The following is a 15,513-nucleotide window of genomic DNA, read 5'->3' as shown; positions in this document are numbered from 1 at the left end:
TTTAAAATTTTAAAATTTTAAATTTAAAAAATAATTACATTTTAAAATTTTAATTTTTTTAAATTTTTTAATTTTTTAATTTTTAATTTTTCCACACATAAATTTTAAATTTTAAAAATTAAAAATAAATAAAAATAAAAATAAAAATAAAAATAAAAATAAAAATAAAAATAAAAATAAAAATAAAAATAAAAATAAAAATAAAAGTAAAAATAAAAGTAAAAGTAAAAGTAAAAGTAAAAGTAAAAATAAAAATAAAAATAAAAATAAAAATAAAAATAAAAATAAAAATAAAAATAAAAATAAAAATAAAAATAAAAATAAAAATAAAAATACTGGCTCCATTTTGGGCTATTGAGGTGAGAAACACTATTGAACTTAAGGACTAACTCCTGGCAAAACAGGAAGGTGGTGTCCGTGTGGTGTCTTGCTGCCATATTGTGCCTTTGGGAACAGTCACTTCAAAAATCATGTCTTTATCATCATTTATCCGTTTCGTTCCTCATTTCTATGCATTTACTGGATGTAGAACTATAATTATAAAACCATATGAACGTGTTTTGTGTTAATATTTTTGGCATTCGAGAACGGATAAATTTGGACAAATTGATTCAGATCGCGTCCGACCTTCTGGAAGACATTAATGACTCTAACCAAGGTATTAGATTTGATGCTAATTTTACCAATGGAATCCACGTCGGATGCATCTGACCTGTGTTAGGATTAGCGTTCCAGATGGCGGACATCATGCATGATGAAATGTGAGTTGACCTGCCTTTTTAAGAGCACCGCAGGGCATTCATTGATGGGTCGTTTTTGGTTTTTTTTGTAGTGGTTCTTTATGTTAGTGTTCAAACCTCAGCCAAGGCAGAACTGTAAACAAAATAGGTTGTGAGTTAGCAGGTGGGGCGGCACGGCGGTCGAGTGGTTAGCGCGCAAACCTCACAGCTAGGAGACCAGGGTTCAATTCCACCCTCGGCTAATTCTGTGTGGAGTTTGCATGTTCCCCCCGTGCATGCGTGGGTTTTCTCCGGGTACTCCGGTTTCCTCCCACATTCCAAAAACATGCTAGGTTAATTGGCGACTCCAAATTGTCCATAGGTATGAATGTGAGTGTGAATGGTTGTTTGTCTATATGTATGTGCCCTGTGATTGGCTGGCATGGCCACCAGTCCAGGGTGTACCCCGGCCTCTCGCCTGAAGACAGCTGGGATAGGCTCCAGCACCTCTGTGAGGAAAAAGCGGTAGAAAATGAATGAATGAATGAGTTAGTAGCAGGCTGCTTCTTTAACGTAGACAATCTTTGATTGGTCCATCCTTAAAAAACAGCAGTGGTCCTGTTTCAGAAGATCTTGGACCGCCGTTTTTTTGCAGTAGATCCTTAAAAACATCAGGGCAGGTCAGTCATGTCAGCTTAAGATCCTTAAGCACCCTTTTTTTGGATGTAGTAGGTTCTATTTGGCGGAAGTGAATGCTTCACGCGCCTATTTGGATATGTGGACCAGGTAAGGCAACCCCCCCCAATCAGCTTAGCAGTTGGACCCGGCCGGTGTGTAGTTGCTGAGCTCTCGGCGTATCGTGCTGAACGGCGACAACTCCAACTCGGTGGTGCATTCGTGTTCGTTATCGTCACTAGCCGTAGTGGACGACGGCGTGCGGCTGCAGCAACAGCAGCAGCAGCAATCCAGGAACGCCCTGCCTAGCGGGCGACACAAGAGAAGGAGCAACACGGGCGTGACGGCGGCGCGACAGAAAAGCAGCAGCTGGGATAGAAGATGCAACACGGACATTGTGTGCTCAGGAACGCCGGCCGCCATATACATGGACACGATGTTGCAGATGTTCTCGGGAACCACGCACGCGCCGTAGACAATCGCCAACGCCACCACCGTGCAGTTCATCTGGCTTTCCAAGCGGATCTGCTTCTTGTTGCTGCGTACGCTGGCCTGCTCGGCGTGACGGATTTTCCTCGCCGTCACCAGAGAGCACCCGATGGTGAAGAGCGTTGGTAGGCAGAAGTAGCAACCGAAGCACCACCACAGCCTGGCGCCTTCGTAGGTCAAACCTAAAACGTAGAGCATATCCGGGAGGGATGTGGATATCCGGATGATGCAGCGTTCCACCGGAGGCTCATCTGGGATCTCGGCGTCTTCCACCACCAGCTGGCGAATGAGAAGCTCGGGTAGCGCCAGCAGGAGCGCCCCGATCCAGATGACGGCTAGCTTGGCGGTGGTGGAAGTACAGTTCTCGATCATCTCGTAGTACATTTGCACATTGGTGGCCGCGCGGAATCGGTCGATGCAGAGGGCGCACAGGGTGAAGGTGGTCATGCCCAGGGACGCCACCTGAGTCGGAGTGGAAAGGATGGCGTTACTTGTAGAATCCATTAAGGAAGTCATGTGACACACTAAAACTTATCCTAAGAAGTTGATTTCCACGCTAAATAAAGACACAGAACGCGAGAACGTCTGATACACAACAGAAGGCGGCGAGCCGCCATTAAAGCTCACAGTCAGGATTGTTCCCCGTGCAAACGGATCTGTTGGATTAACCGCCAGTTTGGCAGCCATTAGCAGTATTCCTCTACAGCAGCTGGAACATGTCCTCGCACGAACCGTCTCCGGTACCAAAACCTGCCAACACAGCCACTGATCTTCATCCTCATCTACAGCCTCTTCACTCTGTCTCTGGCTTCCTCACCCCCCCCCCCCGTTCCACATTAAACATCCTCTCCTCTTAAATAACCACCCCCCCACCCCCTCCCTTTCCAGTCCCTCCTGTCATATCAGATTTAATTACCTGCATCCCAGATGAGCCCCAGAGAGCGTTTGTGTTGCTGCTAGAAACCCAAACTTCCTGGGCAGACATCCGGTATACTAAGAACTGCATAGGAATAGAATGCTGTAATGCAGGGGTTCCCAAACTTTACCAACTCAGGGCCCACTTGAAAATCTAAAAAACATTGACGACCCACCTTTGTCCTATAAACAGTACATAGACAAAATGCTGCATTCCCAGAGCACTTAACTTAATAGTAATAATGATGATAATAAGATATTAATTATATAATTTAATAATAATAATAATTATTATTATTAAATTAATGTGAGTGTGAATGGTTGTTTGTCTATATGTGCCCTGTGATTGGCTGGCCACCAGTCCAGGGTGTACCCCGCCTCTCGCCCGAAGACAGCTGGGATAGGCTCCAGCACCCCCCGCGACCCTCGTGAGGAAAAGCGGTAGAAAATGAATGAATGAATTATTAAATTATATAATTATATGATAATTTTGACATATATTGTTATTAATAATAATTAATAATCATTATTATATAATAATAAGAATTATTATATATTATATATATTATTAATATATAAGTATATAATTTAATTATAATAACAATTATATTATAGTAATAATAATAATAATAATAATTTGATTAAATTATATATTAAATAATTTTAACATATATTTATATTATTTGATAAGCCCCTTATATTTATTTTAACATATAATTTTTATTATTATTATTATTATTATTATTATTATTATTATTATTATTATTATTATTATAGTTAATAGTTAATATACTATATACATAGTATATAGTACCAACATAGTATATACATAGTATATAGTATATAATTATTATTGTCAGTTATAATATAATAATAATATTTAATAATAATTATTATAATTAATAATAATAATATTTATAATAATAATAATTATTAATAATAATATATTATATTATTATATTATACTGGATTATATTATAATTACAAAATGTACGTACGCTATATTGTTTGCTAACTGGAAAACGTACATAAACCGAGGTCAAATCTTGCTGTAAATTTTCAGTAAAACATGCTTACCGGGGCGTACGCTCACCAAGGTTTCATTGTATTATGCAGCAACGCAACCAATGTTGTAGCAGCGTTAAGAAGCAAACTTCTCTGGTGGCATAGTTGTATAACAACAGCACCAGCCATTTCGCAACATTTTAATGCGCATGCAGAGGTAGATACATGACCACCAAATGATAAGGCTGCACAGTAGAAGAGTCGTTAGGCATGCAAAAAAAAAGAATCTTTCATGAAACGTCCACACATAAGAATACTGTTCCTCACTGTGTGTTCTAATGTGTGCATTCATGCACCTTTCCCACTACGCCAGCAGGTTCAAGCCCACACGTGGCTGCCTACAAAACACGTCACATCTGCGCACGGTGAATATTTCATGGCCGGACGAGCGTGGCTTTTTTTTAAAAGTCACGCGGCGCACTTTGATCAGCGCTGCCGAGGCGCACCACAAACAAGCTTTGTTCTCCAGAGAGAGTCCAAAAGTCAGGGCTGGTGGCGTGACAAAGCCGCGTTAGTTGCGGGGACGGGATTTCATGCAGATGAGGCAAGGGAAAACAAGCAAAGAGACGATTTGAAAAGAGAGAAACCAGCCACGCCGCCGTCAGGATGATTGCTTTTGGGGTTTATTTTCTTGTTCACAGCTGAAAACGGCGCCTTCATGCATCCATTTTTAAACAGTCATTTCGGTTCATGAATCATTTATACAACAGGACAGGTAGTCTGGATCCAGGAGTCTTTGGGAATTTTGAGTTCTAGACTGAGTCTAGCTGTTGTTTATTCATGTTGTGGTCATTCGTGTGAGCCTTTGTGCGTTTCTTTAATAAAAGGTCATTAAATTCCTGATTAAAGGCCCATAGAGATTAATTGGCTGCTAGCAAGGACTGCTGGAGCCTGTCTGGCTACTGTCACTGTCAGCGCTAATGAGAGTCATCAGGTGATGAATGGGCGATAATGTGGACACACAGGTGTGTGTGTGTGTGTGTGCAGGGGTCAACGTACAGAACTCCAACCAGCTATTGACAGCCATAATCCATCGATCATCCTGATAGGTGGTAAAATATCCAATGCCTTTATCTACATCTGCATGGTTCTGTTGCTGCTGTGTTGGGCAATGGACTTGTTTTTTAATTAAAATGTAGTCTAGACTTTCTCATGCACTCCAGATTATTATTTAAAAAAATGTGGTTATGTATATTCATTTAATAAATATACAGTGTATATATTCATCCAATTAGTGTCCATATATTTATGGATTATTGTTACATAGCATTAAAAAAATACATATATACTTTTACCCATTTTTTTACCCTTTATGTATATATATATATATATACAGTGAAGAAAATAAGTATTTGAACACCCTGCTATTTTGCTATTTCTCCCACTTAGAAATCATGGAGGGGTCTGAAATTTTCATCGTAGGTGCATGTCCACTGTGAGAGAGATAAACTAAAAAGAAAAATCCAGAAATCACAATGCATGATTTTTTAACAATTTATTTGTGTGATACAGCTGCTAATAAGTATTTGAACACCTGAGAAAATGAATGTTAATATTTGGTACAGTAGCCTTTGTTTGCTATTACAGAGGTCAAACGTTTCCTGTAGTTTTTCACCAGGTTTGCACACACTGCAGGAGGGATCTTGGCCCACTCCTCCACACAGATCTTCTCTAGATCAGTCAGGTTTCTGGGCTGTCGCTGAGAAACACGGAGTTTGAGCTCCCTCCAAAGATTTTCGATTGGGTTCAGGTCTGGAGACTGGCTGGGCCATGCTAGAACCTTGATATGCTTCTTACGGAGCCACTCCTTGGTTTTCCTGGCTGTGTGCTTCGGGTCGTTGTCGTGTTGGAAGACCCAGCCACGACCCATCTTCAATGCTCTGACAGAGGGAAGGAGGTTGTTCCCCAAAATCTCACAATACACGGCCCCAGTCATCCTCTCTTTAATGCAGTGCACTCGTCCTGTCCCATGTGCAGAAAAACACCCCCAAAGCATGATGCTACCACCCCCATGCTTCACAGTAGGGATGGTGTTCTTCGGATTGTACTCTTCATTCTTCTTCCTCCAAACACGCTTATTGGAATTATGACCAAAAAGTTCTATTTTGGTCTCATCTGACCATAAAACTTTCTCCCATGACTCCTCTGTATCATCCAAATGGTCATATGCAAACTTAAGACGGGCCTTGACATGTGCTGGTTTAAGCAGGGGAACCTTTCGTGCCATGCATGATTTCACATCATGACGTCTTAGTGTATTACCTACAGTAACCTTGGAAACGGTGGTCCCAGCTCTTTTCAGGTCATTGACCAAGTCCTGTCGTGTAGTTCTGGGCTGATTCCTCACCTTTCTTAGAATCATTGAGACCCCACGAGGTGATATCTTGCATGGGGCTCCACTCCGATTGAGATTGACCGTCATGTTTAGCTTCTTCCATTTTCTAATGATAGCTCCAACAGTGGACCTTTTTTCACCAAGCTGCTTGGTAATTGCTCCGTAGCCCTTTCCAGCCTTGTGGAGGTGTACAATTTTGTCTCTGGTGTCTTTGGACAGCTCTTTGGTCTTCGCCATGTTACAAGTTAAAGTCTTACTGATTGTATGGGGTGGACAGGTGTCTTTATGCAGCTAACGACCTCAAACAGGTGCATCTGATTCAGGATGATACATGGAGTGCAGGTGGACTTCTAATGGGCAGACTAACAGGTCTTTCAGGGTCAGAATTCTAGATGATACACAGGTGTTCAAATACTTATTTGCAGCTGTATCACACAAATAAATTGTTAAAAAATCATGCATTGTGATTTCTGGATTTTTCTTTTTAGTTTATCTCTCTCACAGTGGACATGCACCTACGATGAAAATTTCAGACCCCTCCATGATTTCTAAGTGGGAGAAATAGCAAAATAGCAGGGTGTTCAAATACTTATTTTCTTCACTGTATAAAGGGTAAAAAAATGGGTAAAAGTATATATGTACTTTTACCCATTTTTTTACCCTTTATGTATATATATATATATAAAGGGTAAAAAAATGGGTAAAAGTATATATGTATTCGTAAAAGTATATAGCTAAAAATATATAGCTATGTAACAATAATACATAAATATATGTATACACTAATTGGATGAATATGTACACTGTATATTTATTCAATGAATATACATTACTACATTTTTAAAATTAATAATCTGGAGTGCATGAGAAAGTGTAGACTACATTTTAATTAACAAACAAGTATATATATATATACATATATATATAATGTGTATTTATGTATTTATATATGTGTATTTATCATATACTGTGTGTTTTGTTAATTAAATATATTTTGGTTACTTTTACAATTTTTTTTACTTTATATACCTTTTTTATACATTATATAGGTATTTATAATAATTTATATAATATATAAAGGGTATATATATGTATATATGTATGTATATTTTTATTTTTCTATATATTTTTTAATTTTACCATATATATATTTTTTTAACCTTATATATATATTTTTTACCTACCAAGGAAAATAAACTTATATTTACTTAACAAAATAAACATGGTATGTGTATATAAATGTATAAATATATTTATTAAATATAACATAAATATATTATATAAATGTAAATATATTTTGTTATATATATATATAACATATTTATTTAACAAAATAAACATAATAATGTTTGGGTCGCAGTTAATAAGTAACTTGTGTATTCATAAGAGTATTATTTTCCTTTCCACTTTCTCATGTACTCCAAATCATTTTCTTTAAAGTAAAAAAAAAGTGAACTTGTTGCATGTCATTGTATTCTATGCTAAACGGCGCTGTATATAAAACGCCTTCAGGCGGTAATTAGCGTAAGCAGAGCACTCTCATGAGGCCAAATATCAAAAGCCCATTTAGTGATGCCGTTTTTATAGCATCTCCCTGGCAATGTCTTTCGGACAATAAATTCCCTCCTCCATTAAATGACATCACGCTCTGCAGGGATATTTCCCTTGGATATTAAAAAAAAAAAAACTTCATACGACTCGATGATGAAGACTCACGGAATGAAGTAACCAAAACGCGGTTCTACTGTACAGACTGTGTGTTCCCCTGAGGCTTTTTTCTAATCACAGATAGCTGATGCAGGGAGAATAGCCGTGGGCAGCGATCAGCCGAGTGGAGGCCAATTCCGCCCATCTGCTGGATGAGCATGCCCCACTAACTTTGCATGCAGCAGACTTAAATATATGCTTAAATATATGCTGCATTGACATTATATATACCCCGACATGCTTGTGCTGTAATCGAATGGGAACGTGTCCGGGTGATAAATGTGCAACGATTTCAGCAAGGTCCTTTCTGCGGCTGCATGCAGACACTTTTTAATAAATCTCACTGTGTGTCTTTGTGCTGCTTTCTTACTCCGTTGTAGCATAGCAGAGGAGGCCGAGCAAATAGCGGATCTTATCACATACTACAGTATTAATTGGCCCTGTACCCTATAGAAACCGCCCATGAATGATACAGGAAAAGGCCGAAATGATACTGTGTCAAAACCCAGGGCTAGTGATACTGATAAAATATAGAGTTTAACCATGTCCAGTATCAGCCCCCCGTAGCTGTCCACTCAGAGCGCGCTGCTCTGGTATCGTGCCCGTGAAACAACCAATCAGAGAACAGCGCACGAGTGCTTAGTTCCTAGTGCTTGACTAATGGAAATTTAATTGTCAGCATTGATAAGATAAGACTGTTGATAAAATATTATTGTTGAAATATTTTTGCAATTGTTGTGTTTACACTGTTTAGATATAATACATGTAATAAACTGAACATTTTCTGGAAACAAAATGTTTTTTTGATTAAATAGTATGTGATAATAAGCTCATGATTAAATAGTATGTGAATAATAAGATCATCACATGGTTTGTCTGGTATCAGGCCCAGTATCATGTCCCAACGTGCCAGTATGATACTGACACTTGGGGGCATGATACCTGTGCCTATGCTGTGTTGACTTTGTACAGCCCGATTCCCTCATTATAAGTGGAATATTCCAATAGTTCAAAGAAAACCTGTTTACAACCTAAAACAGTTTTAACACGATTAGAGCCCTCTAGTCTTGGAATAACACCCTTATAGTCACATTTACCTTTATAATTCCACCACCGCAATCAAAGTCTGTACAAAGTCAACACAGCATATCAGCAACAGAACCAATGTTGTAACAGCAGTAGAGCGTAACACCAATAAGTTTTACACCAGCAACTAGACAGGAACATTTTAAAGTGCACACAGGGGTAGAAAAGATATATACTTCAAATGCAGCGACCGCCATCTTGTAGAAAAATACACGAGTTGGTTGCCTACAGCCACAAAGCTCCTGTTACAACATTGGTTCTGTTGCTGATGTGCTGTATTGACATACAAACGGCAGACTTTGATTGCGGTGGTGGAATTATAAAGGTAAATGTGACTATAGGGGTGTTATTCCAAGACTAGAGGGCTCTAATTGTGTTAAAACTGTATTTAGGTTGTAAACAGGTTTTCTTTGAACTATGGGAATATTGCACTTATAATGAGGGAATCGGGCTGCACGGCGGTCGAGTGGTTAGCGCGCAGACCTCACAGCTAGGAGACCGAGGTTCAATTCCACTATCTCTGTGTGGAGTTTGCATGTTCTCCCTGTTACACTGTTTAGATATAATACATGTAATAAACTGAACATTTTCTGGAAACAAAATGGTATTTTGATTAAATAGTACGTGATAATAAGCTCATGATTAAATAGTATGTGATAATAAGATCATCACATGGTTTGTCTGGTATTAGGCCAGGTATCATGCCCCCAAGTGTCAGTATCATACTGGCACTTGGGGGCATGATACCTGGCCTAATACCAGACAAACCATGTGATAACCTATGAATACCACGCCAGGAACAGGACTCAATCACTGTCCATCGCTGATGTTTTGATATGAACTAAAATTGTATTTTAAAGCAAAACATCACACATGAAAGATACCTTTAAATATATGTTGCATGCTGATAATTTGCGACAATTAGCGCCAGAGTCGAGTGAAAGTAATGTGTCACCATGTGTGACGTGAAAAAGTGAATGATCTCCTGCACCGTTTGCTTATTTTGGGGCGGACTTCAAAACAACAAAAAAAGCTGTTACCGCTCGAATGTGCTGCTCTGTGTGCACGACAGACTGGCTTATCTGGAATAATACCGACTGGCCGCTCGCCCAAAATCTCTGCTCTGCTGTCACTCTTCTCCATTGAACAGACAGTAAAAACCAGGTTCACTGATGGCAGCGTTATCTATACCGCGTGATTGTGCCCCATGTGTCATTCATGCCATGTGGTTATTTAGGCATGAATAAATTTGGGTTATAAGTGATGAATAATATATATTATATCATTTTAGGGTGTTCCAGAAGGAGACAGTAAGCCTTCAGGCTGCAAACTGTTTTTTTGAAGGGAAAAGATCACCGAATAGAAGTGTGTTATCAAGGCTAAACATTCATACCTATGGACAATTTGGAGTCGCTAATTAACCTAGCATGTTTTTGGAATGTGGGAGGAAACCGGAGTACCCAGAGAAAACCCACGCATGCACCGGGAGAACATGCAAACTCCACACAGATATAGCCGAGGGTGGAATTGAACCCCGGTCTCCTAGCTGTGAGGCCTGCGTGCTAACCACTTATCATCATGCAGCCTGGGTTAATACATTCATTCATTTTCTACTGCTTATTATCCTCACAAGGGTCACGGGGGGTGCTGGAGCCTATCCCAGCTGTCTTGGGGCGAGAGTCACCCTGGGTACACCCTGGGCTGGTGGCCAGCCAATCACAGGGCACATATAGACAAACAACCATTCACACTCACATGGACACACCTATGGACAATTTGGAGTTTGCATGTTTGCATGTTCTCCCCGAGCATGCGTGGGTTTTTTTCCGGGTACTCCGGTTTCCTCCCACATTCCAAAAACATGCTAGGTTAATTGGCGGCTCCAAATTGTCCATAGGTATGAATGTGAGTGTGAATGGTTGTTTGTCTATATGTGCCCTGTGATTGGCTGGCCACCAGTCCAGGGTGTACCCCGCCTGAAGACAGCTGGGATAGGCTCCAGCACCCCTTGTGAGTATAAGCAGTAGAAAATGAATGCATATTTGTGATTTGGTGCTTCTTTTACAAAATATATTTCCCCTTTTAAACAAAAAAACAAGCTGATACAAAAGCAGGTGTCTCCTGTCGGCTGACACTGATGGAATTGCGGCGAGGGCACAAAAGGAGAGGGAATCAACACGGTGTAAACGAGCTGTCAATCTAAGTCGTCGTGTATAGGGAAGAGACAGATGGCGGACGAGGACAGAAACACGCCCCCGTGTTTCTGTGTGAAAGGTCACCTGAAGGTACAATGACATGCATTGTACCTGTAATGTACTACACAGGGCTAATTATTAAATGTGCATGTAATTGATTGGTGCAGCCAATCTAAAACTATATATTTTTTGTAATGGCCGCTGTCTATTTTTGTGTCCCGTGCCTTGAGGGATGGGTGAGGCCTGCAGCAGTGACATCCTAAACCATTATCTTGCTATCACTTGCAGCCAGAGTTGTAAAACGACACTACTACCTCTCCATAGAGACGCCATTACCTCCATGTAGGGCACCACCCTGCAGGTGAACTCCCCCAGCAGCCAGGACTTGGTGAGCTCATGGAAGACCACCATGGGCAGGCAGAACAAGATGAGCGCAAAGTCCCACACGGCTAAGTTAGCCAGAAGAGAGTTGGAGATGCTTTTCATGTAGTAGTTCTGGCACACGATGCACAGGATGGCGATGTTCCCCGCCAGCCCGACGAGGAAGATAAACCCGGAAACGCAGGTGATGGCGTAAGCGCCGTACGTTTCGCCGGTCACCGGGTAGAAGGGGTTTTTGATCTCGTCCCCTCCGAAGTCCTGCCAACCGGGCGGAGTAATCGGCGTAGCGTCCCACGGGTTCTCCTCACGGAAGGTGAAGAACTCGGGCCTCCTGGTGAGGAGGTCAAAGGGCGTGTCTGTGGATGTTAGTGCCACGGGTTTGGGGATGGGTTCCCATGGTGACGAATGAGGCTCCGGGCTTTTGTTCATACGGGTTCTCCCCCTTTTCCATGCTTTCTCCTCTTTTGTGCCTCTTCTGTGACGGTCTCCCTCCGCCGGGCCCCCTCCTCCGCCCATTGAGGAGGACTTAGGCGCATTATGGTGTCCACCTGCACTACTCAACTTTGTCCTCTTATTATAGTGGAGGCGCGTCGGATCCCAACGGGAGGGATCCTCCACGGGTGTCACCGTCCTATTGGAGTGTGGAAACCGCCTGGAGTTAAAGGTCCCTCGGATGACTGCCTGCAGCTCCAGAGGGGACTCACCTGTGGCTTTGTTTTGGTGGCTCTCCTTTCCACTGGAAGTCTTGGAGGACTCCTCTCTAATCCATGCATTGCTCCTCACAGACAAACACACGTGTGCATTTGCTAGTAACACCACAAATGAGAGTATCTGCATCGTTGTCGGAGTTCTAGATCCCAAAAAAAAAAAAAAAAAGCACACCTTCTTGTCCTCTGCGGCTCCCCCCCACCCCTCCGCCCCCGTTCAGTCAACACCCATGTTGGAGACAGAAGGCAGAAGCCTCGCTCCTTCAAAAGCAGCATTCACCAGGTGCAAACTTGGGAGTTCCATCCAAATGTCTTGTGTGGTTCTGCTGCATCACAGAGAACTGACAGCGTGTGTTGCATATCCCTGTAGAAACAAAAGAACGAGGAACACGGTCTCGGCAAGATCCACTGTTTGGAGTTGAGTGCAGGGATGGAGCAGCGTCAATGCGGCGTGCAGCCCACTGACTGATGCACTGGAGAGGAAAGAGAGAGAGAGAGAGCGTGAGGAAGAGGAGGAGGAGGAGGAGGGGCTCGCATCACGCCTTCCTCTGTTCTTGCTCGCCTATATAGGAGCGTGCGATGCAAAAGAAAATGGACTCCCCTGGCGGCTAACCCCGATCTGTCACTCCTCATCCATCAGTGGAACATCCACGAACCCCCCAAGCAAGCAGACCACGTTTATGGACCCCCACACTTGGTTTCTCTCCCCCTCAGGCGGACATGCCGGCCACGCCCGGGCTGAAGAATTGAAAAAAATAGAGGTGCTGTTGTGTTTACCTGCACCCTGCACGTCTCCAGGTGCATAATAATAATAATAATAATAATAATAATAATAATAATAATAATAATAATAATAATAATAATAATAATAATAATAATAATAATAATAATAATAATAATAATAATAATAATAATAATAATAATAATAATAATAATAATAATAATAATAATTGTTTGAATTTACTTTGTATTCAAACAGAACAAAATAAGCAGAAGAATAAAAGAATAAAATAAGCAGAAGAATAAAGTAAGCAGAATAATAAAATAAGCAGAATAATAAAATAAGCAGAATAATAAAATAAGCAGAATAATAAAAGAATAAAAGAATAAAAGAATAAAAGAATAAAAGAATAACAGAATAAAAGAATAAAAGAATAAAAGAATAAAAGAATAAAAGAATAAAAAAATAAAAAAATAAAAGAATAAAATAAGCAGAAGAATAAAAGAATAAAATAAGCAGAAGAATAAAATAATAAATAATAAAATAAGCAAAAGAATAAAATAATAAAATAAGCAGAAGAATAAAATAATAAAATAAGCAGAAAAATAAATAAATAAATAAATAAATAAATAAGGCGCACGGCGGTCTAGTGGTTAGCGCGCAAACCTCACAGCTAGGAGACCAGGGTTCAATTCCACCCTCTGGCATCTCTGTGTGGAGTTTGCATGTTCTCCCCGTGCATGCGTGGGTTTTCTCCGGGTACTCCGATTTCCTCCCACATTCCAAAAACATGCTAGGTTAATTGGTGACTCCAAATTGTCCATAGGTATGAATGTGAGTGTGAATGGTTGTTTGTCTATTTGTGCCCTGTGATTGGCTGGCGACCAGTCCAGGGTGTACCCCGCCTCTCGCCCGAAGACAGCTGGGATAGGCTCCAGCACCCCCGCGACCCTTGTGAGGAAAAAGCGGTAGAAAATGAATGAATGAATGAATGAATGAATGAATGAATGAATGAATGAATGAATGAATGAATAAATAAATAAATAAATAAATAAATAAATAAATAAATAAATAAATAAATAAATAAGGGTGGTAATAAATAATAATCAGAATTTTAAAAAATACAAAAATTATAATTGAAGAGAACACCAAACTAAATAAAGTGCACCAAGTGATTAATTTAAATATGACAGTGATGCCACAACAAGACGGCATGTTGTGCGGACACCTCCTACGAGGTGACCTTCTACTTCATCAGAACCAAATCCAACCTGTAGGCAGGGGGTGCTCACACGCGGCCAAGTTTTGCATCATTTTCACTCCCTTCAGCCAATATCTCTATTCGACCTCATCCTTTCAAACCCTCGCAGCGACTCCTTCGACCTCTAAAGCAGCGATTCTCAACTGGGGGGGGGGGGGGCGAGACCCAAAACCAAATATGCCATATTCAACCAGTTTATTTACGTTTTTATCGGATCTTTTGGATTTCAAGCAGGGGGTGTCAGAAAATGAACCCACGTTCATAGCGACGTCGAAATCGACTGTGACAGGTTCTTGGTAGCTCCTTATAACTTTAATCCAAAATGACGGCACATGGAGCATCAACTGACAAGGATTTTGATGCATCCACATACCTGGAAGTAGCTTAAATTTTGCTTCTTTTTTTCTCATTATTCGTATTTTTTTTTCTGCAGCCCCATTGAGGCACCTCATGGCAACTTGCAAAATAAATTGATTGCACTGTAGTATTAAATAAAGAAAAAGCACATTATTCGTACATATTGACTTTTTTATGTAGTGGAGGCTGTTACGCATACGTCCATCCACTGCTTATTTGGCCTTGACATAAATAAAATAGTCCATTCGACCTTGAAGAAGCACTAGAGTCGCTGCAGGTACATTTTTAATCAGCTCTAAGGCAACAGGGCAACGTCTCACATGCAATTATCATGTCTTTTGTGTGTGTGTGTCCCATAGAGACTCGGCTTATTGGTGTGTGTAGATAAAGGGTGTGTGATCATGCATAAAAACACTCACAGGCTTCCAATCGTGCGCACACAGAGGGACGTGAAGGGCACAAAACAACCGGAATGGAGTGTGCACAACGGGATTAAAAGCGGTGAGGAATCCTGAGATTACAACACACGGCAGCACCGTGATGGTTTTAATCGTATGTCATTGTTTCATTGCAATTATATGCGTGGGTGCGCAAAGTAATTTGCATAAACAGGAGTTAAAAGGAGAATATTTAACATTGTTAATGTTGTGGCCCTTTAAAACTTACTAATACGTTGATTTTATTCAAAAGGCTCCATGCTTGTTGCTCAGAAGCTTCCTAGCTAGCTGGTAAATGCTGCCATCTGCTGGTTGTTTAGTTTGATGCATTGTGAAGCGCCGAAGAAGTGGAGTCTGAGGCGGGGTGTCGAACTCGGGAGAGTTTACTTTATTCGGTAAAAGAACTTTATTCTTCGGTAAAAGAGAGTTCTTTTACCGAGAGTTCGGTACCGAATATTAATTC

General features: G+C 40.6%; 1 protein-coding gene across 2 annotated transcripts; it reads right to left on the bottom strand.

Moving 5' to 3' along the window:
- Positions 1 to 285: 285 nt before the first annotated feature.
- On the bottom strand, positions 286 to 15,108 carry gpr37b (G protein-coupled receptor 37b). 2 transcript variants are annotated; one of them, XM_058078375.2, is made up of 3 exons: positions 15,033 to 15,108; positions 11,523 to 12,747; positions 286 to 2,345 (listed from the first exon to the last, which is right to left on the bottom strand). In XM_058078375.2, exons 2-3 carry the CDS (start codon positions 12,402 to 12,404, stop codon positions 1,530 to 1,532), a joined length of 1,698 nt encoding a protein of 565 aa, XP_057934358.2. In that variant the 5' UTR covers positions 12,405 to 12,747; positions 15,033 to 15,108; the 3' UTR covers positions 286 to 1,529. The 2 variants fall into 2 exon arrangements, with proteins under 2 accessions (XP_057934358.2, XP_057934359.2); XM_058078376.2 differs by lacking the exon at positions 15,033 to 15,108 and having other exon boundaries at positions 11,523 to 12,878.
- Between the last annotated feature and the right edge of the window lie 405 nt (positions 15,109 to 15,513).

Source organism: Doryrhamphus excisus, linkage group LG2 (genome assembly GCF_037039965.1).
Source record: "Doryrhamphus excisus strain RoL-2023G ecotype Guam linkage group LG2, RoL_Dexc_Guam_v1.1, whole genome shotgun sequence".
Classification (NCBI taxonomy): domain Eukaryota; kingdom Metazoa; phylum Chordata; class Actinopteri; order Syngnathiformes; family Syngnathidae; genus Doryrhamphus; species Doryrhamphus excisus.
This window is presented reverse-complemented; position numbering and strand designations above follow the sequence as displayed.

Coding starts and splice junctions, on each gene's coding strand:
- gpr37b (XM_058078375.2), bottom strand. CDS start 12,404: ATGCAGATACTCTCATTTGTGGTGTTACTAGCAAATGCACACGTGTGT. Junction 2,346..11,522: donor GGGTGGTGCCCTACATGGAG/GTAATGGCGTCT, acceptor ACTCCGACTCAG/GTGGCGTCCCTGGGCATGAC.